General features: G+C 63.5%; 1 protein-coding gene across 5 annotated transcripts in view; it reads left to right on the forward strand.

The window, feature by feature from the left end:
• The window catches only part of FMNL1 (formin like 1), a 55,846-nt gene extending 36,641 nt beyond the window's left edge, over nucleotides 1–19,205 (forward strand). For all 5 annotated transcript variants that reach the window (XM_039504202.1, XM_039504204.1, XM_039504199.1 and 2 more), the window contains 17 exons: nucleotides 3,969–4,043; nucleotides 5,298–5,408; nucleotides 6,034–6,183; nucleotides 6,726–6,827; nucleotides 7,302–7,542; nucleotides 8,054–8,380; nucleotides 9,048–9,172; nucleotides 9,578–9,780; nucleotides 11,225–11,459; nucleotides 12,718–12,786; nucleotides 13,235–13,315; nucleotides 13,936–14,065; nucleotides 14,254–14,417; nucleotides 14,809–14,910; nucleotides 15,297–15,386; nucleotides 15,776–15,899; nucleotides 17,408–19,205. In XM_039504202.1, coding sequence (XP_039360136.1) covers nucleotides 3,969–4,043; nucleotides 5,298–5,408; nucleotides 6,034–6,183; nucleotides 6,726–6,827; nucleotides 7,302–7,542; nucleotides 8,054–8,380; nucleotides 9,048–9,172; nucleotides 9,578–9,780; nucleotides 11,225–11,459; nucleotides 12,718–12,786; nucleotides 13,235–13,315; nucleotides 13,936–14,065; nucleotides 14,254–14,417; nucleotides 14,809–14,910; nucleotides 15,297–15,386; nucleotides 15,776–15,899; nucleotides 17,408–17,511 — 2,433 coding nt within the window. In that variant the 3' untranslated portion in view covers nucleotides 17,512–19,205. The remainder of the gene's footprint in view (nucleotides 1–3,968; nucleotides 4,044–5,297; nucleotides 5,409–6,033; nucleotides 6,184–6,725; nucleotides 6,828–7,301; nucleotides 7,543–8,053; nucleotides 8,381–9,047; nucleotides 9,173–9,577; nucleotides 9,781–11,224; nucleotides 11,460–12,717; nucleotides 12,787–13,234; nucleotides 13,316–13,935; nucleotides 14,066–14,253; nucleotides 14,418–14,808; nucleotides 14,911–15,296; nucleotides 15,387–15,775; nucleotides 15,900–17,407) is intronic.
• Nucleotides 19,206–23,488: the final 4,283 nt, after the last annotated feature.

Genomic DNA, 23,488 nt, shown 5'->3' on the forward strand with positions numbered 1-23,488 from the left:
GTCTCTGGGAGCATCATGGAGCACGGCTCTCTCTGAGGAGCCCCTACCTCACACCTTGTGGGCTGGGCCCATGAGGGGCTCTCCTTGGCAATGAGGGGCTCCCCTCTCCCCTCTGCAATCCCACATTCCTTCACAGCCCCGCTCCCTGGAGCCAGTCCCCCCCCGCCCCCAGCATACACAGACATTTCCCCATGCCCAGCGGGCACCCGCACACCAGCCAGCCCTCCCCAGCTCTGTGTGTTTTGCCTCACGCTCGCCTCCATGCCCTCCCGTTCGCAGCATGCCCTGGCTGCAGACAGAGTGGGGGGCAAGGATGGGCAGAGGAGGGCATGTCTCTGCTGCCAGTGCCAGGGCAAGAACCAACCCTCCTGCCATTGCTGCCTCCTGGGAGCCCCCAGCACCGGCTGCGGCTTATCTGCAGGTGCGGGCGTTCGGAATGGGGTCAGAACGTGACCTCTGCCCTCCGTGGCTCCCTGCCCAGGGCTGCCAGCTGGCAAGCGGGGGCGTCGGATGGACGCCGTACTGAAGGTTTCCCGTCTCTTCCTCTCTGCGCCGGCCCTGAGGGGTAGCAAGGAACAATCCGGCGCCCTTCTCTAGCCAACGATCTCAAGGTGTTTTCCAGACACTGATGTATTGACTCTTGTAAACCCCATGGGGGGTGGCCATGGTTACCCATCCCGCTACACATGGGGAAACCGAGGCACGGAGTGGGGAAAGGACTCAGCCAAGGCTCCATGGTGAGTCAGTGGCAGAGCCAGGAATGGCCCTCAGGTCTCCTACTCCCTGGCCCTGGCTCTGACCATAGGGCCTTGCCTGGAAAGCAGGTGATACAGTGTAACGCCGACAGACCCTGGTCATGGGCCGGCAGGATTGAAGCGGGGGCCTCTGGAGCTTAGTGCACGAGTCTCTACAGCAGGAGCTAAAGCCAACTGGCTCTTCGCTAAGGCTGGAGCAGACTCATTCACCTCTCTCGCCACGCGGTCTTGGTGCTGCTAGATGGGGCAGCCCCACCCCCAGGAGGTGTGTGGGTTACACCAGCATGGTATCTCCACCCATGACCAGTCTAGCCCTGCCCCCATACAGCCAGGAAGGGGAAGTCTTTTAGAAGTTCCTAGGGGAGTTAGGCGCACAGTCCCATTGGCTATCAATGGGAGTCAGGCTCCTAACTCCCTTAAACATTTCTGAAAATCTCCCCCAAATGACCTTGGAGCCAGCCCACAATCCTTCCCTCCCACTCACATTTAGCCGCCCCCCGCCTGCCGTCCCTGGTCTGGGCTCCTGAAACGTCCCTCTTGCTGTTGGGGTTTGTAAACTCCCGCGCCCCGTGGCGGCGCAGCTCTGAAGGAAGGGGATGTCGTCCCTTTGAAACGGCACAACGTCCCGCCCGTGCCCCCGCGGAGGGGAATGCCCAGCTCCTCCGCCAGGCTCTCCGTGCCGGTCTGCGCTGCCAGCCGGGAAGTTCTCGCAGGCGTGGCTAGTGCCCGGGTGCCGCAGGCGCCTCCCGCTGGGCTGACTCAGGGAGGCTCTAATGCAGCAGGGGATGGGACGGGGGCACTTCACGCAGCTGTGGAGATTCGCCTCTCGGGGGGGAGGCCAAGCTCCCTCCTCATCTCCCCGCCCAGAGGGCTCTGCGCACTGAGGGGAGGGCTCCTGAGTGTGGTGCTGCTCGTGGTGGAGAGCGATGGGCAGGGGCTGTGCCGGAGTCCTGGGTACAGTGTGTGAGCCCTGCCAGCGCCCCCCGTCCTGCCCGGCAGCCCCAGGCCGCTTCTAGCCGGCCCCCCAGCCTAGCCCTGCCCCCCAGCCTGGCCCTGCCCCCCAGCCTAGCCCTGCCAGTGTCCCTCTGTCCTGCCCGGCAGCCCCCGGGGCCGTGTCCTGCGATTGCCCTTTGCTGCTCTCCCTTCTCCCCGGGGGACAGAACCAACGCGCCGAGGGCCGCGCGCTGCGGCTGCTGGGGCGAGTGGCGGCTGTTCCGCGCGGGGAGCGTCCGCGATCCGGTGCTCAGGCAGGGCCGGCAGTGCCTGGCAATGAGCTGCCCCAGCTGTCGCTCTGTTGCTGCCGTAACCCTACAAGGGGGCTCTGTCAAAGAGGCCGATTGGGTGACATGGGCTGCAGGCTGGATTGAATTCCCGGGCGCAGCAGCAGGGAGCTGGGTGGGAGCCGGGAAACCAGGCTGACATCCGAGCGATGAATGGAGGGGAGCTGACCTGATCCCTCACGCTGGAGACAGGCCAGCGAGCCGGAGCACGGTCTGCAGTAGTGGGGGCTGTGACGGGGGGCGGCGTTGGCTCAGTGACTTGGGTTTCAGTTCGCTAGCATGGCCGTTTCAGCAGCTACCGGTGCTGTCTTGCTCCTATCACTGCATCCCAGCCATGGCTGCGCTTGGAGCCAGGACACCTGGGTTCTATTCCTGGCTCTGCTGCTAGCATGCTGGGTGACCAGTCCCAACTCCGTGCCTCAGTTTCCCCATCTGCATAACGGGAATAATAAAACTACCCCATCTCAAAGGGGGCGTGAGGCTCCAGTGCCTAGAGAGTGAGGTTCAGCTGGAAGGTGCGATCCGAGGGGAGTTGGTATTAATTAATGTGTTGATTGAGTTCTGCGAGCCCCTGCTGGTACTGCAGGATGGGCCATGGGGGGCTCACATCCCTGCAGGGAACAGTAGAGAAATGAGAGCCAGGGAGCAGCTGGAGGAAGGTGATTGTTCACAACCCCCCAATTCTCTCCCCTCGTCAGCTGGCTCTGGCCAGGGCTGGACTGCCAGGGCCCAGGTCCTGTGGTGTCCGTGGCCTGGGCACTGCCCCTGCACTGCACAGGGGTAGGATGGCGCAGGCATCGCGAACCAGAGAAGTCCTGCCCAGCGCAAGGCCGTGCCCGGGCGTTCGGCGAAGGACCGAGCGCTGGAGCTGGACCCAAAGGCCCCAACCTTCACGGGGCCCGGTTCTGAGCCGCAGCCTCTCTCCTGGTGGGGAAGGGGCCTGGGCAGGACCGTGGTGAACCAAGGAGGCTGCTGGACTCAGACGCACCCTGCGGTTCTCTCTGGCTCTAGCTCCCAGCCCACCCCCCCTCACGTCCCCATCCTGGCTCTTCCCAGGGCCTGGCCCGGCCTCCACCGGGCTCATGGAAGGGGCTGCCCAGGGGTAGCTGAACTGGACTGAACGTTTCCATCCCTCTACAGCTGGGATTCCAGGAATCGCCCTGTGGCTGCCTGCTGGTGTGCCCTGGCCATGGCCACGGGCAGGGCTCCCTCTCCCCCTCTGGGTCGCTGCCACGGGGCAGCAACGCATCGGCTTTATTGAGCCGTCTGGTCAGCTGGGCCTGGCCCTAGTGGCAGAGCGATGCCAGTTATTGGCATTCCATCCCGGGCCGAGTTGTTATCCAGGATTTGTACTGCAGCGTCTGTCGGCCTGGTCAGAGAGCAGGCCCCATGTGCTGGGCACCGCATGGTCCCTTACCTTGGGGAGGCTTTGACCTACTGGAGTAACGTAGCGGGGGGAGGAGCTGGAGATCCCTTGGGGAATCTACCCCCCTTTTTGCCCCAGCTGCCTTTGGCTTCATTTCTAGGAGTGCAGGAAAATCTCAGTCCCGCAAGCCCTGGAACAGAAGACGGGCTGCCGAGGGCTCCGAGCCGTGTGTGCTGCGCTCTGAGCTGAAACAGGCTGTGGTGAGGGGTGGGGTTACACTGGGACGAGGCCAGTGGAGCGGGGTGTCTGCTCTGGCACACTCAGTCGTGCACATGCACCCTCTCACGTACACTCGCGTCCCACTCACGCACGTTCCGGGCACGGCAACGCTCCCACTCCCCTTTTGGACTGTGCCTGGCAGCGGGGCAGACACCGTACTGCTCTCTAGGGCAGCAGGATGGCACCGTCTGGGCCCGGCTCCCTCGCTGGGTGGCTTCTCTGCAGGGCAGGGAGCAGCCCATGGCACAGAACCCGCCCATGCTGAGTGGACTCTGCTCCTGCCCACAGGTCTGCGGAGAGAAGAATCGCTTTGAGAAGCTGATGGAGTATTTCCGAAATGAGGACAGTAACATTGACTTCATGGTGAGCATTTGGGGTGAGGTGGGGGGAAGTGACGTCGGGGGCCAGGCAGCCCCCTCACCTGCCCCATTCCCCAAACCATCCATAACGTGCTGCTGCTGCCTGACTTTGGGGCTCATGTGATGTGAAGACTTGGCTGGTTTTTCCATCTGCTTAGTGCAGGAAAGAGCTGTTTGCAGCGCCCCTTCCTTCCGCCTGTCACCCCACTGCCCCTGGGGTGGATCCAGGGCTCCACACACGGCTATCGACCCTCTGTTAAACCACACGTGTGTGACGCTGAGGAAAGAACCTCTAATCTCACTCCCAGGCCTCTCCCACCTGAACTGCGGGTGAATCCCATTTGGTGTCAGTAGTAATAGGGCTTTTAGTGTGCATAGGCATCAAACCACTAGAGGGCAGTAGTTTATATATTGCACTCTAAGCCCCTTCAAGTCTGGAGGGTCTCTCTCAGAGCTAGCAGGGGGCCGTTCCAATGCCATGAGCCCCACTGACTGGGTCTTTGAGGCTTGATTTTCCCTGTGTCCAGCAGCTGTGTTGGCTCTGGGCTTCCCTCCTCTCCTCCCACTAAGCCTGGCTGTGTTCAGGGTACAGCTGGGTGACACTTTTTTGGCAAATAGTAAATTCACCATAAAATTCCTTTTTCGGGGCACGGAATTCGGGCCAAACACGGCGAATAGTTTCAGGCACAAAAAAGCCTGAAAGCAAGAAAGGTTTAGCAAATGTCTAAACAAACCGGGTTGCCGTTTGTGTTTCAAGTCGGCATTCCGAATGTTGCATTCAGCGCTAGTGACATCGTTGTGGTGGGTTTTGTTTCACTGAGAAAAAAATGAAAAAAACCCACTTTGGTTTGAAACAAAATGAGTTATTTATTTATTTATTTTGGGTTTAGCCACCAAACAAAACCAATCAGTGATTTCTTCGGCTCTGATTAAGGGAGACAGCGTTCTGGAGCGGGTGGCAGGACGCCGGGGTTCTCTTCTCTGCGCTGACTTGCTTGACCGTGGTCCCGTAAAGCACTCTGCAGCCGCGTTAGTGGGCTAGCAATGGGAAACGCCGTCTCATGCGTGTGCACGCTGGGTTATGTGCCTAGCATGAGACCCTCTAGCGGCAAGGTCACAAGACTGGGCGGCCAGGCGGCTGCTTCTGGCGCTGCTCACTGATGGTTGTAGTGTCTCTGCTTGTATCTCACTGCTTCCCGCCCGCCGCTTCCCCGGTGGAAGGAGAGGCTCTGGTGCTAACCCTGGGGCTCCCCGGCAGGTGGCCTGCATGCAGTTTATCAACATCGTGGTGCACTCGGTGGAGAACATGAACTTCCGCGTCTTCCTGCAATACGAGTTCACTCACCTGGGGCTGGATGAGTATCTGGAGGTGAGGCCGCTCTGACCACTGAGTTCTGAGGGAGGGGAGAGAGGGCTGGTCTGTATGCCCCCATCACTGGAGGTGTGAGCCACTGTCTTCTCAACGAGGGACATCCTCTGTCTACAGCCATCTCCTTTAATGGGCCTCGTCCGCACGCACAGGGGCGGCTCCGGGCCCCAGCACGCCAAGCGCGTGCTTGGGGCGGCAAGCCACGGGGGGCGCTCTGCTGGTGGCCGCGAGGGCGGCAGGCAGGCTGCCTTCGGCGGCTTGCCGGCAGAGGGTCCGCTGGTCCCGCGGCTTTGGCGGACCTCCCGCAGGCAAGCCGCCTTGCTTGGGGCGGCCAAATGCCTAGAGCCGCCCCTGCACACGCACCACGTGTGACATCCCAGCCTGGGCTATCGGCCACGCAGCCTGGAAATGCTGGGACAGAGAAGGGCTGGGCTAGGACTGGGGTCCTCTGGCTCCCTCTTCCCCAGAGCCACATTCCAGAGGAGGAGCAGGGTGTTTCCGGAGGCTGCGTGGAGACCCCAGAAGAGGAGGTGTGGGCGGCTGCGCATTCAGCTGAACTCCCCGGTAGGGTTAAGGGCTGGGCTGGGCCTGGCTTTGAATGGGGATCCTTGCTATCTTGTGACAGAGGCTGCGTTACACGGAGAGTGACAAGCTGCAGGTGCAGATCCAGGCGTACCTGGATAACATCTTCGACGTGGGCGCCCTGCTGGAGGACACAGAGACCAAGAATGCTGTGCTGGAGCACATGGAGGACCTCCAGGAGCAAGTGGGGCAGGTGAGGACCCTGGGGCACCAGGCAGGGAGCGAGGAGCCATTCCTGCTAAGGGCGTCTGCAGGAGCTGATCTGCGTATGGGCAGGAAAACGCTGCCATGTGCTCAGCGTGTCTCTGTGACCTGACAGCGGGGAGGGATTCCAGGGCTGCTCCTCCATGCCCCTAGCGCCGCCCAGCTCTGGGACAGGAGGGCTGGTTGCTTTGGTCCCTGCTGTTCCAGTTTTTGGCCAATGTGAGGTGCCAGGGAACGAGGCCTCCATGCTGCCTGCAGCTCTATCAGCCCGGGAGCTTTGACCCTGGCACTGAGTGCGCTGACCCCATGGCCTGGGCTTGCTGCTGGAGGGGGGACACTGGGACTTTTCTCTTGGGCAGGGGGCTCCCAGCATGGTAGAGGGGAGGTGGTCTGCTGCACACGCCTGCTCCTGGCATCGGGGCTGTGTCATCTGCAACTCCCCTCCTCCCTCCACATGCTGGGAGCCTGTGCCCTGGCCCACCCCACGGCCCCGCTCGTGGGGGACTGGCTGAACGCTGGCTCCTCTCGCAGCTCACAGAGAAGCTCCAGGATGCGGAGAACGAGTCAATGGCCAAGATCGCGGAGCTGGAGAAACAGCTGAGCCAGACGCGCCGTGAAGTAGAGACACTCCGGGTGAGACCAGCGGGGAAGGGAGTGGGGGCACCGAGGCTAGGGGCGGGGGGCGGCCAAGTGGGAAGGTGCAGAGGGCAGTGAGAGAGGTGTCGGGCGGGGTGGGGGAGGTCTGGGAGCAAGGAGACGGGGAGAGGCTGGTTCTGGAGAATGGTGGGTGTTCCAGTGGGGAGATGTTCCCACACAGAGATCTCACAATGCTGCTGCCAGCCTCCCCGAGCGGCTCCTCTCCCGGCGCGGCGCTGCCAGGACTGGGGCTTCCTGCTGCAGGTGGGCTCCCGGCACCGAGCTGCCAGTGCCGGAGATGGGGGGGGCAAGGTGGTGCCTCTCTGTTCGTGGATGATCCCCCCACCCCTCTCTGGATCTCTCAGGCAGGCTCGTCCCTGCTGGCTCCTGCGCGAGGCACAGGGGATCGGGTCCCTCTGCCGGGGAGGGGGGATGGCACTGATGCCCGCTGTGCTGTGTGTGTCTGCCCAGGAGCGGCTCAGCGAATCCAGCAGCCAAGCCAGCTCCCCCCCGCAGCAGCAGCAGCAGCAGAGGCTGGCGGATGCCCGGCCCTCGGCCTTGGAGCAGAAGCTGGAGGAGCTGGAGGAGAAAGGGTTAGTCCGGATCCTGCGTGGGCCAGAGGGAGCCGTTGCCATCGAGATTGTCCCTGTTGTCATGGAAACCACAGCAGTCCCCACGGTTACTGTAGAAGCCTCCGCCTCTACCAGCCCAGGTACCTTCAGTGGGCAGCGTAGCTGGGGGCTGCAGGGGTTAATAGGATGGGACCCCTGCATTGGGAGTGAGGCTCTGAACACTGGGTTACCATGTCCCAGCCCCATGCTCCTCCCCTCTGGCCTGTCCCGGCTGGGGCTGCAAACCCCAGAGCCCCCAAAGGGCCGGATCCCCACAGCAAGAGCCTCATGCAGGTGCTGTCCTGCTGCCCACGGGCTGCCTGTGTTCTTCCCATGGTGCACACGGGCCGCTTCCTGGGACCGGGGCCCCGTGCCAGGTGCTGCACGGATATGTCCCAAAGCACTCTGTCTGCCCCTCCCCGCGGAGCATCTGAAAGCCCTTTACAGAGGAGGGTCAGCATCATACACCAATGGTACAAATGGGGAAACCGAGGCACAGAGCGGGACGGTGACTCAGCAGGTCAGTGGCTGGGGACAGATGCCTCTTGCTGAGCCTAGTCACTCCATGGCTGGCAGGGTGGATGGGTGACATTTCTCTCTCTTACTTTGCAGATTTCACATCTCCTTCCATTTGCTCCCCACTGCCGCCCCCTGCTGCTGCCCAGACGATTCCTCCGCCTCCCCCACTGCCCCACACCGAAGACACTGACTCTGCCAACCTGCCTTCTCAGCAGCAAGCCCAACCTTCTGCACCCCCTCCAGCTCCACCCCTTCCTGGGAGCGACACCCCTCCGCCTGCCCCGCCCCTTCCCGGGGTCGAAATCCCACCACCTCCTCCCCTCTCGGTGGAGGGTGGCCCAGCCCCTCCTCCCCCTCCACCCCCGCCTCTGGGAATGCCAGCTGGAGAGGTCAGCGGCCCAACCCCAGCAGCCAGTTCAGGTGAGTCCAGTTTCCGGGACGTGATGGTGTCCATGTGGGATGGTGTGTGCAGGGTGAGAGCCAGAGCGCAGCGCTGGGCAGAGGGGCCGGGGGTGCCCTGGGGAGACGGGTCCCCTGGTTATCCACAGAGCAGGCGTAGCTTGGCCAGCATCAGTTACACCACAAAAGGGACGGTTAGTCCCCTGGTCCTGACAGCCCTTAACCTCCGCTGGGCCAGCCAGGGGAATGGGTTTGGGTGTGATGTGGAGATTGATCTCACCCATCACTTCACAGCCATCCCCAAACAGCCTTCAGCTGAAAATGACCTGGGGCCGATCTGACCCCCTGACCTAGCAGTGAAACCCCCTTGCCAGCCTGTATTAGACCATGGGTCCGTCTAACTCAGTATCACACCCGTGGCCGCTTAGCCTGGTCCCTGCCCTTCTGCCGACTGGATCGGAACATGGGTCCATCTGACGCCTTGCCTCTGGCGGCAGAGCCGGGCTCCAGGGAAAGGAGATTGCCCACAAGGCACTAGCTCTCATGGAGGCGTGAAAACCCTTCTGCAAGCTTTGTGATGGTGTTGGAGGAGCTGTGCGGTCCCGGTTGTCCTGGCGCCGCAGGCTGGTTCTGTGGGCGCTCCTGGCACGCTTTCCAGCCCACTCCTCTCCCTCCCTCTCCCCGCTAGCTGTCAAGATCAAGAAGCCGATTCAAACCAAGTTCAGGATGCCCATCTTCAACTGGGTGGCTCTGAAACCCACCCAGATCAACGGGACCATCTTCAACGAGCTCAACGACGAGAAGGTCCTGCAGGTGAGGCTGCCTTGCCCTGGGTGAGGGGCGGAGCAGGCTGTGAGCTGTGCTGCGTGGACACTGCCCGAACGGCCTGCAGGCCAGACCGGCAGCCCGGTGCCGCGAAACTGGGGCACCCAGCCCTGGCCCAGCCCAGCCACCTCTCCCAGCCCAGAGAGGGGAGATGCGGCAGCGGAGGGAAGTGCTGGGAGAGGTGGCTGGAGGAGGCTCTTCAGCACCCTGGAGAGGGGCTCTCTGGCGCTGGGACAGTTTCATGGATGTCACCAGTAGGAAGCCGGCCCAGCCCTAGAGGAACGGGCTCCCCCCCTCCCTTGCACTCCCCCCCCCCACATTGTGCTGGCGCTCCCCCTCCCTCTCTCCATCTCTGTGCTGCTGCATTCAGCCCCTCCGCCCCCCTCCCCGCAGGAACTGGACATGAACGACTTCGAGGAGCAGTTCAAGACGAAGGCTCAGGGGCCCAGCTTAGACATCAGCACCCTGAAGGTGAAGGCTGCTCAGAAGGCCCCTAGCAAGGTGACGCTGATCGAGTCCAACCGAGCCAAGAACCTGGCCATCACGCTCCGCAAGGGCGGCCTCAGCATCGACAGCATCTGCAAGGCCATCCAGACGTGAGTCCCCCGGGGCTGGCAGGAGACGGGGGAGCTAGTGAGGAGCACACGGCTTGGACACAGAGCCAGGGCCTGGGGGAGGAGACGCCCAGGTGATGGTCTGGGATGGGGAGATGGAACCCAAAGCTCAGCTGAGCTGAAGTTGCTGGCTGGACGTCCAGGAGCTGACGTTGGGAGGCTGAGCTGAGGTGTAGGGCTGCGGGAACGGGGGCCGGGCTAGGCGGGTCTGGGCATCACTAAGGCTGGCATTGGAAGCCTGGCTTGGAGGTGAGGGCCTAGTGAGAGGAGCAGGGGATGCCCACAGAGAGGACAGGGGGGCCCAGCGAACGGGGTACTGCAGGGACAGCGGGAGAGGGCTGGGATGAGAGCGGAGGGAGGACGGGATTGGAAGCAGGGAGCTGTCGCTGGCGTCGAGGAGGAAGAGGATAGAGAGGAGCCCTGGCTTTTGGCTGGGAAGAGGCTGTTAGACTTTGGCGAGGCTGATTTGCAGGGCTGCCCAAAGGGGGGGGCAAGTGGGGCCCCGGAAAACTCTAGCGGGGCCCGGGCCCCCGGAGCTTCTTCTGCTCCCGGTCTTCGCCGGCGGGGGGTCCTTCTGCTCCAGGGCAGAAGGACACACACCCCCCCGCCGCCGAATTACCGCCGAAGCGGGACCTGCCGCCGAAGTGCCCCGAAGACCCACGGCAGGGGCCCCCCGCCGCCGAATTACCGCTGGAGACCCGGCTGCTCTTCGGCGGTGGGTCCCACTTCGGCGGTAATTCAGCGGCAGGGGGCCCCCGCCGCGGGTCTTCGGGGCACTTCAGCGGCAGGTCCTGGAGCGGAAGGACCCCCCCCCCCCGCCTCCAAATTACCACCAAAGCGGGGGCCCCCTGCCACTGAAGACCCCAGGCCCCCGGAATCCTCTGGGCGGCCCTGCTGATTTGATGGCGTACGAGGGGCGAGAGATGGCCTGGAGCGGGTCTAAGGGCTTGTCTACATGGGGAAACTTGCCGGGTAATTGTAGCGCGGGTAGCTGTGCTGGTGAATTCCCTGCGATGGGACGAGAACGGCAGCCAGCCTTGGCAGACACCGCCTTCAAGGCACTCGAGAGGAGACGGTCGCTGGAGAGGCAGGGGAGTCAAGGTGGCTTGTGGGGGTGGACAGAGCGTGTGGTGGGAGAGGAGCAGAGACATCAAGGGTGGAGGACACTGAAGCACGGCGAGAATCAGCCGCTGGCCAATGGGGAGCAGGGAGGGGAGGGGCTGAGACACAGATGGGCCAGGTGACAGGGCCTGGGGGAGGGGAGCTCAGGGCGAGCCGGGCATGGGGAAGGCAGCTCGCGGGCGGGACAGGGTTGATCCAGAGCCGCAGGCCGAACGGGGCGGGAAGGGCGAGGAGATGAGCGGCGAAGGCTGTTCCCGGCTAGCGATGCTGTAGCTGCGTGTGCGATGCTGCCCCCCTCCCCCAGGTACGACTTGCAGAGCCTGAGCCTGGATTTCCTGGAGCTGCTGCAGCGCTTCCTGCCCACCGAATACGAGCTAACGCTGATCCGCAAGTACGAGAAGGAGCAGCGGCCGCTGGAGGAGCTGTCGGACGAGGACGTCTTCATGATCAAATTCAGCCGAATCCCTCGCCTCGCCGAGCGCATGAACATCATGACGTTCCTGGGCAACTTCAGCGACACCGCCCAGCTCCTGATGCCGGTATGGGCCAGAGCAGGCGGCCGCCTGGCCTGCACCTGCGGTGACCCGGGTGGGGGCTCTGCCGGGGGCCAGGGGTATTGAGGTCAGAACGCTCCCGCCTGGGCCTCCTCCGGGACTCGATGAGATCAGCGAGCAGGGGTTTGGGGACGCTGAGAAGCACTGCAGGCCTCCAAAGAAAGGCTGGGGGATCACCGGCAGAAAGGCTGGGGGATCAGGGAACTGCCTTGGTACATCTCAAGCTAGTTCAGAGCTGCCCCGTGCACTGGGGGACGTCTGCATGGGCACCTTGCCCCCAGGGCTGGGATAGTGAGGAGGGCAACCCGCCAGGACGGTGGTGCCTCAACTGAGCCATGGGGTGGGAGAGCCCAGGGCCGGGGCGGCCGGGAGGAACTGGGAATGTTCTTGACGTGGTCTGTGAATGCTGAGTGGGGAGTGTTGGCCTGGGAAGGTTGCAGGGGAGTTTGGCTGGGACTGGCTGCATTGGGGATGGGAGATTGGCCTTGAGGGCGGAGACCTAAGCACGTAACATGAGAACCAGGAGTGGGGGTGGAAGCCAGGTGACACCTCTTCCCGGGGAATCTGGACAAAGGCTGGGGGAGGAGCCGGGGGGAGGCTGAGTGAGAGGCTGGGGGGAGTTTCAGTTTGGAGCTGGCTGGGAAATGGAGGGGAGCCCAGATGGGGCTCTGGTTTTCCAATGCGGCTCTGCCCTCCCTGGCCCCCAAGATGGACCTAACTGGGGGGGATCCTGTTGTCTGTGCCTGCAAGACCTGTCTTGGACTGTGTTCCTGTCGTCTAAATAAACCTTCTGCTTTCCCGGCTGGCTGAGAGTCCCGGTGAATCGCAGGAGGCCGGGGGTGCAGGGCCCCGACTCCCCCGCACTCCGTGACAGCGGCCAAGCCAGGGGAGCCCAGGGCTGGGGTGGCAGGGGCTGGAGGTCAGGACCCAGGGCCAGGGCCTTGGGGTGAGTGGGTCCAGAGCCCAGGCCGAGTGGTGGTGGCTGTCTGGAAGCACTGGGGCCCGTGTGACGGTGCGTTCAGGGTGGGTGGGATCCTTGTTTGGGGCAGGGCTCGGCGCCCAGCTCTGGGTACTGTTGGGGGCTCCCTGGTGGGGATGCCTGGGGAGACTCCTGCGTGGGGGGGGGGCTTGTGCTGATGGGGGAGGGGTGGTTTGTGCTGAGCAGGAAGCAGTCTCTGCAGGCGCTTTGGAGCCAGGCTGTGCCTTGCTGGCCCCTCTCACCTGCCTCTCCCTCTGCCGGCAGCAACTCAACGCCATCATCGCCGCCTCCATGTCCCTCAAGTCCTCGACCAAGCTCCGCAACATCCTGGAGGTGAGGGGCTGGGGCCGACTGGAGCAGCCCCAGCGGGGAGGGGGGTTGCAGTGCCTGGGCTGGGCTTGTTCAGAAGCTCCTGCGGGGCAGGGGGGCTGCTCTTTAGGGGCAGGGGCTGGGCTGGGCTCCTGTCTTGGCTGCGGGGCAGGGGCTGGGTTGGGGGAAGGGTCCAGGCTAGGCTGGGGGGGAGGGGCTGGGTGCAAAGACTCCCCCAGGCATCCTGCAGCCAGTTGGCTGGTGTCCTGAGCTGCCAGGCTGGGTATCTGGGATGAGTTTCGGTGCCTTCCTGCCCCGTGCCCAGGCCACTTCCCCACTCCAGGGGGGTGCCCCACTGGCTGGCTAACAGGGATGGGCGCCCTGGGCCCTGGCTGCCCATGGGAGCCACAGCCTGGCAGAGCTGCCCGGCGCTGCCCCTGCCTGGTGATTGTTAGCAGCCATCTCTCTGCAGATCGTCCTGGCCTTCGGGAACTACATGAACAGCAGCAAGCGTGGAGCGGCCTACGGCTTCCGGCTGCAGAGCCTCGATGCGGTAGGTTGTTGGGGAGAAGGGCCCCCCTCGGCCCACAGATCCTTGGGGACAGGAGTCCTGATAGTCCCCAGGCAGCACCTGCTGTGACCGGACAAGGGGGGCGGGGGTCAAGCAGCAGGTCTCGCGCTGGGGGAGTGGGGAGCTGGCATCTGGGGGTTCCTGACTCTGTCAGCCAGGTCTGCCCCCGGTGAGGAAATCCAGCACTAGATCAGAGGGTCTGCAGAGTCTGCTTTCACTGCCAGGGAGGGGTGGGCACTGGGGGCACTAGCAGGAGGTGGACAGTGGCAGCTGGGAACTGAAGGGAGCAGAAGGTTGGTAGAGGGTGAGCGGTGCTGGCTGGATGTAGGCTCTCGGGGGTTGGCAGGGTGGGTGGTGGCGGCTGGGTATGGGCACTGGGGGGGGGTGGCTGGGTATGGATGTTGGTGGGTGGCAGGGAGCGGAGGGTGGGTATGAGGCAGGAGGTGGAGGGTGGGGGCTGGGTATGAGGCGGGGGGACGCTACGGGGCAGACGGTGGCAGCTGGGTACGGGCACGTGGGGGCGGCATGGGGCTGGCGGCTGGGTGCCGGTTCTGGGGGTGGCCACCTGGGCACGGCCCCAGCCTGACTCTGCCGTCCCCCAGCTGCTGGAGATGAAGTCAACGAACCGGAAGCAGACGCTGCTGCACTACATCGTGCGGGTGATCATGGAGAAGTACCCGGAGCTGACGGGCTTCCACACCGAGCTGCACTTCCTGGACAAGGCGGGCTCAGGTAGCGGGCATGGCGGGGGCTCAGGGTGCCCGCAGGCGGGGCCAGGCCCGAGCCCTGGGGAGTGGAGCTGGAGGGCCGAGTCCCTGCTCCGGACAGGGCTGCGTGAAGCCTGTCGGAGGAGCCGGGCCCTGAAGGGAGGGCTGGGAGCTCAGGGCAGCCCTGACGCGCCGTTCTCCTCTCCCGCCCAGTGTCCCTGGACAGCGTGTTGCAGGACATGAGGGCCCTGCAGCGGGGCATGGAGCTGACCCGCAAGGAGTTCATGCGGCAGGACGACAGCCAGGTGCTCAAGGACTTCCTCAAGGCCAACACGGAGGTGATGGAGAAGCTGCAGACTGACAGCAAGACCGCCCAGGTAGGTGGGTCGCCCCAGGCCGGGGGGGCCGATGCTCTGGCGAGGGAGCTGGACCGAGTCTGCCTAGTGGGGTGGGCGGGGGGCTGATGCTCTGGTGTGGGGGCCGAGCGAAGGGGACCTGGTTGGAAGGCCGGGGCCTGTTGGCGGTGCAGGGGGAGGGCTCAGGTGGGGTTGCTGGGGGGGGCTCTGCCTCTGGAGCAGGCTTCCAATGGGGTCGGGGGGACGCTGAGGGGGCTTGGGAAGCAGGCAGCGTTCCTGCGTAGTGCCGTGCACCCCTAGACAGAGCAGGATGCCAGCCTGGGAGCAGGGAGATGGGAGTGGGGCCTCCAGGACCCCGGCCCGGGAATCTACCTGGGGGTGGCTGCGCTAACGGGTCCCCCCCTGCCGGCAGGAGGCCTATGAGTCAGCTGTGGAGTACTTCGGCGAGAACCCCAAGACCAGCCCCCCCACCATGTTCTTCCCCATCTTTGTGCGCTTCGTCAAGGCCTATAAGGTAAAGGGGCCTGGGGCCGGGGGGAGAGGCCACGCTGCCCTGCAGCCCGGGGGGCGACCATGGCAAGAGGACGGCAGCAGCCCTGGGAATCGGCTTTGGCCTACGCCAGCAAGGACCCAGTGGGCCCCACTGATGCAGGGCGTGTTAGCTGGGCAGACGAGGGATGGGCACAGAGCCCCACGGCACTCAGAGGCCATGTGCCGCTGGAACCCTGTGGGGCTCGAGCAGGGTCTGCCCAAAGACTGGCCCCGGGCCCTGCATGCAGGGCCAATTCCAGCCAGGCTTTGCAAGCTCCTCTGCTGCGATCCCTGGCAGGCAGGAGGCGGGGCGGTGGGGTGGAGAGCCCCAGCCCCTCTGACCAGTGCCCACACCGTTCTCCTCCCAAGAAAGTGGAGCACGACATCGAGCTGTGGAGGAAAGAGGAAGCAGCTGCCAAAGAAGTGGAGTCCAATTCCCCCAGCAAGCCGGAGCCAAAGGTACGAGCCAAGCTGCAACCCCCAGAGCTGGGCACCGCTGCACCCCACAGCCATGACACCAGGCACCTGTCCCACGTGCTTGTTCCGGAGCCTGGGGTGCCTTTCCCAGGAGGGGGGGTGTCAGAGCCAGCCTCGTGCCAGCTCCCACGTTCTGCCTCCCTAAAACCTCCCCTGGCCATTGGATTCTTCTTCACTTCCTCTCATAAGCCAGAGTGTAGCATTGCCATGTGCTGGTACACGGCTGCCGTGCTCCACCCCAGAGGTGGCTGCAGTTCTGTGGTGGGTGAAGTGCTTTGGGGTCTCCTCCTATCGAAGAAGGAGACCCTGTCTGTGAGGGGCCAGGTGGCTGAGGGCACTAACTTCTCTCCTTTCCACGGTGGCTACCGCAGTCTCCTGTCCCCAAGGCCAAGCGCCAGCAGATGGACATGATCGCTGAGCTGAAGAAGAAGCAGCTGGTGAAGGAGCCCCTCATTTACGAGGGAGGAGATGGCGCCATTGAGGATATTATTTCAGGTAAGACCAGCGGGGTCTCCCAGGCGTGAACCCACAGGCTGACGCCCAAGGGAACTAACCGTAGCCACTGGTGCAGGTGGGTACCAGAAAGAGCCCACTGCTCTGTGATGAGTTTTCTTTGGTCACATGACCACTAACTCCCACCCCCATTCCCACATCTCGCCATGTGGCACACACCATTGCTGCAGCCAGCTGCCAATCACAGGGCCGTGCTCCGGCCTCGCTCCCCAAGGCACCATCCCCTGCTGTCCCCTCCCCTGGGGCTCGGGGTGGTGGAGACCTGGGAGGTACCAGTGGGCTGCCGTAGCTGGAGCAGGGAGCAGCTGTCAGGACTCCCAGGCTCTGTTCCTGCCGTGCTTGGGGCGAGCTGCATCCTCTCTGGGGATGGGTCCCCCCATCTGTGCAGCGGGCTGGTGCTAGGCACTGGTAGCTGGCAGTGCATGAGTGTGTGCAAAGAGCTGCCAGGGCCGGGACTGAGTCTCTCTGCCTGGGGGCTCCCTGCTGCCTTTCTGTAACGCCCCTGGATCTCCAGCCCCCCAAATCTCCCTGGACTGTGCCAACAGTGGAGCCATCCCCTGGGCTTGGGCTGAACTGAGCTGCCCAGCAGCTGAGGGGGCAGGCTCAAGTCATCCACCCCGTGGGGGGCTCGACGCAGCGATGCAGCGGCTGCTGGGCAGGGCTGAGCTCTCTCCATGCACCTCGGTCTGTCTCTCACATCCTTGGCCTCACCTGCTGCTGCTGCTCTCTCCTGCTCTCTCTCTCTCTGCCCCCCCCTTCTGCTGCCTCTGGCGGATCGCTCTGCTCAGCGCTGAAGACAGTTCCTTTCACAGCCCGGACAGGCAAGCGCTCGTCCCGGCTCTTGTGCGAGGCCAGCGTCAGTGAGGAGAGCCCCCTGTAGCGCTAGGTAACGCCTGCCTGGGGAGCTGGGTGCCTGGGCCTGCCTTGGCTGGGGGAGCAGATTCCTGTGCACGCACCTGCTGGGAATTCAGCCTGTTCCCACTGAGCTGGGGGCGCTTCAGGCAGGACAACGCTTTTCGGCTGCCCCAATCCCCTGCCAGCATGCGAGTCGGCCGGGGGCTCACGTCCGCCTGGCCGTCACTTCCCTGCCCACGCTGCTTTGATCTTGTTTGTGCTCACGCTCAGCAGGGTTGGGCCTGGTCCGTGTGGGGACGGCAGAGGCTTAGACAAGCTGCGGGTGCCTCACCAATCGTGCAGGAGGCAGCGTGCTTCCCTTGGCACCAGCACAGAACGGGGAGGCCCTGCGGGCTGGGCAAGCGTTGCAGTGGGAGGCCATGTCCCCGGCTCCTGGCGCTCTGCTTCCTTCCGTGCCGGCTGGATGGGAAAGGCCCCTCCCACCCCACAGCCAGCAGCGGCTGCACGGCATCTGCTGGGGGTGACAGGCACCAGTGAGGGGAGTTGCTCTCACCCCCTCAGGGCAGGTGCAAAGGGCTGCGTGGTTCCCCCTTGCTGGCCAGGCTCCAACCAGGCTCTGTTTTCTCTGGGCACAGGTCTGCGGAACCAGCCGTACAGGCGCGGTGACACCGGCCGGACCAGCGCCAAGAAACGACCCGCTGGCCAGACCCTCCAGGTGACCTCTGACATCTCGCTGTGACCAGCCCGCCTACAGCGAGGCCCTGCCTAGAGGAGGCCAGCCAGCAGTGCCGCTCTGCCCCGCCAGGGGAGACGGGGTGGATGTGACCCACGGGGACTGGGCCACCATGGCCACTGGCCTGAACCAAGGACTCTCACACCAATGGGAGAATCCCTGCTCGCAGCTTCAAGCCGCTTAACTGCTCCGAGTGCCAGCTGGAGCCATGCACACCCTTCCCCCCCAAATCAGCCCTGCACCCTGAACGTCTGGCACAGGGCTCTCCCCCCGGCCAGGCAGCCGCCAAGTCACTGGCTGGGGTGGGAGGGGGATGTTGTGCGTGTGGCAGCTGTGCGTTGTGGTCTGTTCTAGCCCTGCCTTCCTGGGGCCTGGCAGCCACTGTCTGGCTTGGGGGGTACAGCCCATGGGCTGCATCTTGTCCTGTGACCTCCCCTCCCCTGGCCTGACTGGCCGCCTCCTGCTGCGGGGGAGCTGACCCCGACCCCAACCCCAACCCCAGCCCCCGACTAGGCCTTGACACTGCTTTGCTCCCTGCCCCCCTGCCCTGTTCTGTGCTGTAGTGAGGACAGAGCGCCCAGGGGGACCTACAGGGCAGGAGAGCACAGACCCTCTTGGCTGGCAGGTGGGAGGAGGTTGACCAGCCGTCCTGCTCCGCGGGGCTTTGTCTTACATATGCACCTCTGTCCCGAAGAGTCTCACGTGCTCGCTGGTCACCTGCCGGGGGAAGGGTATTGTAGGATGGCTTGTAAATGTCTTCCTTGGCTTTCTCTTTATGCTGCGCTGTGGGGAGGAGGGAGAGGGGGAGGGAACGCCCCTGTTCTGCCCTGGGCTCAGGATGGATCATGGGAGCAGCCCCTCTCTCATCCCCAGGAACCAGGGAGGCTCAATCAACAGGGGCAGAGCAGCCCTATTCCTCATGTCACCACAAGGTGTCGCCCTTTCCCCATAACAGCTGGTGCCGCAGCTCAGACCTTGTGCCCGCAATGTCCGGGGCCGGGCCGGAGCCCCTTGTACGGCTAAGCCCTGCCCAGGCAATGAGTGACAATCCGACCAACTGGCCTGGGCACGTCTAGCCAAGCCCTAAGTGCACACAGCTGGCCGCACGGGTGCCCCTATTGCCAGCTGTGCCAGCCTGGCTGCAGCGCAGGCACGTGGCCCTGGCCAGCTGCAGCAACCCCGGGCGCAGCGTGTAACCCGCAGCCAGCTCCAGCGAGGCCTGGGTGCTGCAGCTCCCCCGCCCCCCCCCCGCGGCTCATGCCTCAGCCCCAGTCGCTGTTGGCCTGGCGCAGGCCCCTGCTTGCTGGAGGAGAGGCGCCTGCTGGCACAGCAGAGCTCTTCGTCCCAAGGGGCGTTTACCACTGTGCTAGCCCCCTTCCCGCGCCCTGGCTCAGGGCTCACAGCTGCCGTGGCTCGTGCCCGGCCAGAGCTGGGGGCGCTTCCTGCTGTAATTAAGAGGCAAAATGCCAACTGCTTGGTATCACTCCCAGCCGCTCATCACAACGCGGGGGGGAGGGGGGAAATGAATGTGTAACTTATACTATGCCTTGAAGAACCAGGACCTGCTCCTTTGTAGACATTATTTTTATATCCTGGCTGGGAGGCCTGGTTTAATCCAGCGCCGAACTGCTAATAAACCCACTACGGCGCCAGTGCCTGGCTGCTCCCGTGCGGCCTCCTCGGCCAGCGTGTGAAACGGCGCCACCGTCCCTTGGTGCGTGCAGGGCTGGGGTAGGAGGTTGGGCCCATGGGGGTGGGGGGGTAGAGACAAGTGTTTGAGCTGACAGCCTGGAGCTCTGCGCACTGAAACCCATCCGTCACCCCCGCCGCTGGGCCAGCAGAGAAGATATCCTCCCCCCCCACCCCCCCGTCTCTCCAGGGAGTGAAACAGCAGCAGGGAGAAGCTACAGTCCCGAGCATGGAGCTTAAGGCAAAGCCTGGGGCAGTGCAGGGAGAGCATCACTCGCTCGGCGCTGAGCAGTACCGCGGCGCCACCTTCCCACAGAAGTGATTCCTGCAGTTAACAGTGGGAGCTGAGACCTCCCGGCTGGAGGGGAGCTGCTGGCATGTTGGGAGCAGTTTGAGAACCCAGCAATTTACCCGCCTCAGCTGCTCCATAGCCTTAGCGAGTGCTGGGCACCACCCCTCCAGCGGTCAGTCTTGCCCCAAACCACCAAGAGCAAGGAGGGAAGACGTGCCCTGCCTCAGGTCACCAGCATGGCCAGTGTTCAGCCCCAGGCCTCCTGCTGCCCAGCCCAGTGCCCTGCTGGCACAGTCTATTTGTAGGTGTCCCAGACACTAGGGCCCTCACACCTGGGCAGCTCCTGTCCTGATCCTTAGGCCATTGTTTCCCTTCTCTTCAGTTCAGCTAAGTTACAGGCCAGTGCCAATTTCACGTCTTCGGTGTGATTACAACCTTCCCCTGCGGGGCAGTTATGCTCCTACCACTGCTCTTCTGTATTACAAACACAGCCGCCCTGCAGCTCCCACCAGCAGACCCCGGGGTGCCAGGTATGCACCAGCGGGTTTGCACCCATCAAAGGTCTGTACGTCCTGAACCTGGTTACTTAGCTCATGGAGTTTGACGCTTGGAATTCGGCACCTGCTGGCCCCAGCGCTAAGCAAGAGCACTTGAGTCAACGCAAAAGTCTAGCACGACTTCAGAGGTGGTTTCTCTTCTACGTTGCCTTTCTCTATCAAAATTTAACAGAAATCCTTTGGTTAGCCTTGCATGCATCCAAAGGACTCAGCCCCCAGCCATTAGCTTTTCCCTTGAGCGGGTACATTCTGTGCGTAAAAGCTCAGGCTTCTCAACTGAAGATGGAGCTTGGTGAGCTTGTGACAGTTGCTTGCAATAGGGATCTACGCACAGTGATCCAGGAGGTCCCTTCTAGTCCTAGGTCCCAGTTTCTCCTGGTGCAGCAGAGCCTCCTCTCCAGCCCCCCAGAAGGAACCGTGTTACCCCCTCAGCTGTGCCATAAGGGCCGATGGCCACGTGTAGGACAAACAGAGGCCTGAATTTGTACGCGGCTGCAGGAGAGGTGCTCAGTTTATTGTTCAAACAGCATAACCCTGGGGGGACTCACCCTGCACTCCTCAGAGGAAGACGTGAAACCTCTTTCCACTGCACAATGACTTGGTTTCGGCTGAAGGTTGTGGCCTAGGCACTGTCGCAGCTATGCCCACCCCTCACTCATGGGCCAGGCACTGCAGTTAACCTGCTTTCACTGCAGAGCCAGGCCCATATTAGATATTTCCATTGGAAGCTGGTAGAAGGCAGGATGCTGACTGCTCCACTAAGCATCTACCGTCCACCATCCCAGCCATCTAGCAGGAGGAGTTAAAGGACATTAAATAAAAAAATAAAAGACACCAAACCTCTGGTTTAGGCTACAACCAAAGTGTTTAGAAAATCTACACTACTAGTAGGAAATGCCAGCATGGCTGTAGCCTCCACCCATGGGCATATAGAATCATATCATAGAATCTCAGGGTTGGACGGGACCTCAGGAGATCATCTAGTCCCACCCCCTGCTCAAAGCAGGACCAATCCCCTGACTTTTTTTTTTTACCCTAGTTCCCTAAGTGGCCCCCTCAAGGACTGAACTCACACCCCTGGGTTTCGCAGGCCGATGCTCAAACCACTGAGCTCTCCCTCCCATGCCCAATGGAGGTGAAAAGCAGCTTCCAGGGAACTGGACCACTGGATAGATCGGGGTGGGGAAACTAGAGCCCAAGGGCCACATCCAGCCCTTCAGACATTTTAATCCAGCTCTCGAGGCCCTGCCAAGCAGGGTCCAGGGCTTGCCCCACTTCGGCCCTCCAGTCCTGCTCCATGCGGCTCCTGGAAGCAGCAGTAGCAGCAGCACGGCCCCACTGGCTCCTACATGTAGAGGCAGCCAAGGGGCTCTGCATGCTGCCCCCAGCCCAAGTGCCACCCCTGCAGCTCCTATTGGCCGGGACCAACGGCCAATGGGAGCTGCAGGGGCGGTGCCTACGGACAGGGTAGCATGCAGAGCTGCCTGGCCACACCTCCACGTTCCAGAGGGGAGCTATGCCATTGCTTCTGGGAGTTGCTTGAGGTAAGTGCCATCTGGCACCTGACCCCCTCCCCTACCCCAGCCCTGATCCCCCTCCTGCCATCTGAACCCCACACCCTCATCCCCAGCCCCACCGCAGAGCCCTCACTCCCCCCCTGCACCAGCTCTGAGCCCCTTCCTGCACCCTGAACTACTCGTTTCTGGACCCACCACAGCGCCTGTGCCCCCTCCCACATCCAAACCCTCAATTTTGTGAGGATTCATAGCCCATCGTACAATTCCCTTACCCAGATGTGGCCCTTGGGCCAAAAAGTTTGCCCACCCCTGGGGCAGATGCATGGGATGGGCACCATCTCTGTGCTGCGTTCTAGATCACTAGGTGCCTTTAACCTGACACTTAAATACCATCAGCTCCACAGGGCCTGTGTTCAGCCCCACTTAGAGCTTTTCTAGAGCAGGGGACCTTGCTGCCAGGCTGTGGCTCTTACGAGAAACCATGTAACGATGCTGGGGTAGAACCTGCGTTTTCAACACACCAATTCCAGCCTCACGTACAGCTGAGCACATGCCATGCCCAGTGGCAGGTACTAGGAAATAGCCTCTTCAGGCTTCCTCTGCTGGCCTGAGCAAGGAACACAACATGCTCCTAGCCCAGGCCTGCACAACTCGTAAAGCGGCCAGGGCCACATTCCTCCAAAGAAAACAGCCCAGGGCCAAAACCTCCCGGCCCCGCAGACACAGCCCCGCCCCAGGGCCGTCCAGCCCGGCGGAAACAAACCCTCCTTCCCCAGCGCCGCCCAGCTCCACAGAAACACCCCCCCCCCACAGCACCTCCCGGCCCCGCAGAAACACCCCGCCCCAGGGCCGCCCAGCCCGGCGGAAACAAACCCTCCTTCCCCAGCACTGCCCAGCTCCGCAGAAACACGCCCCCTTCAGCACCTCCCGGCCCCGCAGAAACACGCCCCCTCCAGCACCTCCCAGCCCCGCAGAAACACCCCGCCCCAGCACTGCCCAGCCCTGCGGAAACAAACCCTCCTTCCCCAGCGCCGCCCAGCCCGGAAACACCCCAGCACCTCCCGGCCCCGCAGACACAGCCCCGCCCCAGGGCCGTCCAGCCCTGCGGAAACAAACCCTCCCCAGCGCCGCCCAGCTCCACAGAAACACGCCCCCTCCAGCACCTCCCGGCCCCGCAGACACAGCCCCGCCCCAGGGCCGCCCAGCCCTGCGGAAACACCCCGCCCCAGGGCCGCCCAGCCCCGCGGAAACACACCCTCCTTCCCCAGCGCCGCCCAGCTCCACAGAAACACCCCCCCCCCGCACCTCCCGGCCCCGCAGAAACACCCCGCCCCAGCACCTCCCGGCCCTGCGGAAACAAACCCTCCTTCCCCAGCGCCGCCCAGCTCCACAGAAACACCCCCCCCCAGCACCTCCCGGCCCCGCAGACACAGCCCCGCCCCAGCACCTCCCGGCCCCGCAGAAACACCCCGCCCCAGGGCCGGCCAGCCCAGCGGAAACAAACCCTCCTTCCCCAGCGCCGCCCAGCTCCACAGAAACACACCGCCCCCAGCACCGCCCGGCCCTGCGGAAACAAACCCTCCTTCCCCAGCGCCGCCCAGCTCCGCAGAAACACACACCCCCCCCAGCACCGCCCGGCCCCGCAGAAACACCCCGCCCCAGCACCGCCCAGCCCTGCAGAAACAACCCCTCCTTCCCCAGCGCTGCCCAGCTCCGCAGAACCCCACCCCCAGCACCTCCCGGCCCCGCAGAAACACCCCGCCCCAGCACCGCCCGGCCCTGCGGAAACAAACCCTCCTTCCCCAGCGCCGCCCAGCTCCACAGAAACACACCGCCCCCAGCACCGCCCGGCCCTGCGGAAACAAACCCTCCTTCCCCAGCGCTGCCCCACCAAAACAGCTGTGGGCCAAAAAGGAAGATTGGGGGTG

This window comes from Mauremys reevesii, linkage group 17 (genome assembly GCF_016161935.1).
Source record: "Mauremys reevesii isolate NIE-2019 linkage group 17, ASM1616193v1, whole genome shotgun sequence".
Lineage (NCBI taxonomy): Eukaryota > Metazoa > Chordata > Testudines > Geoemydidae > Mauremys > Mauremys reevesii.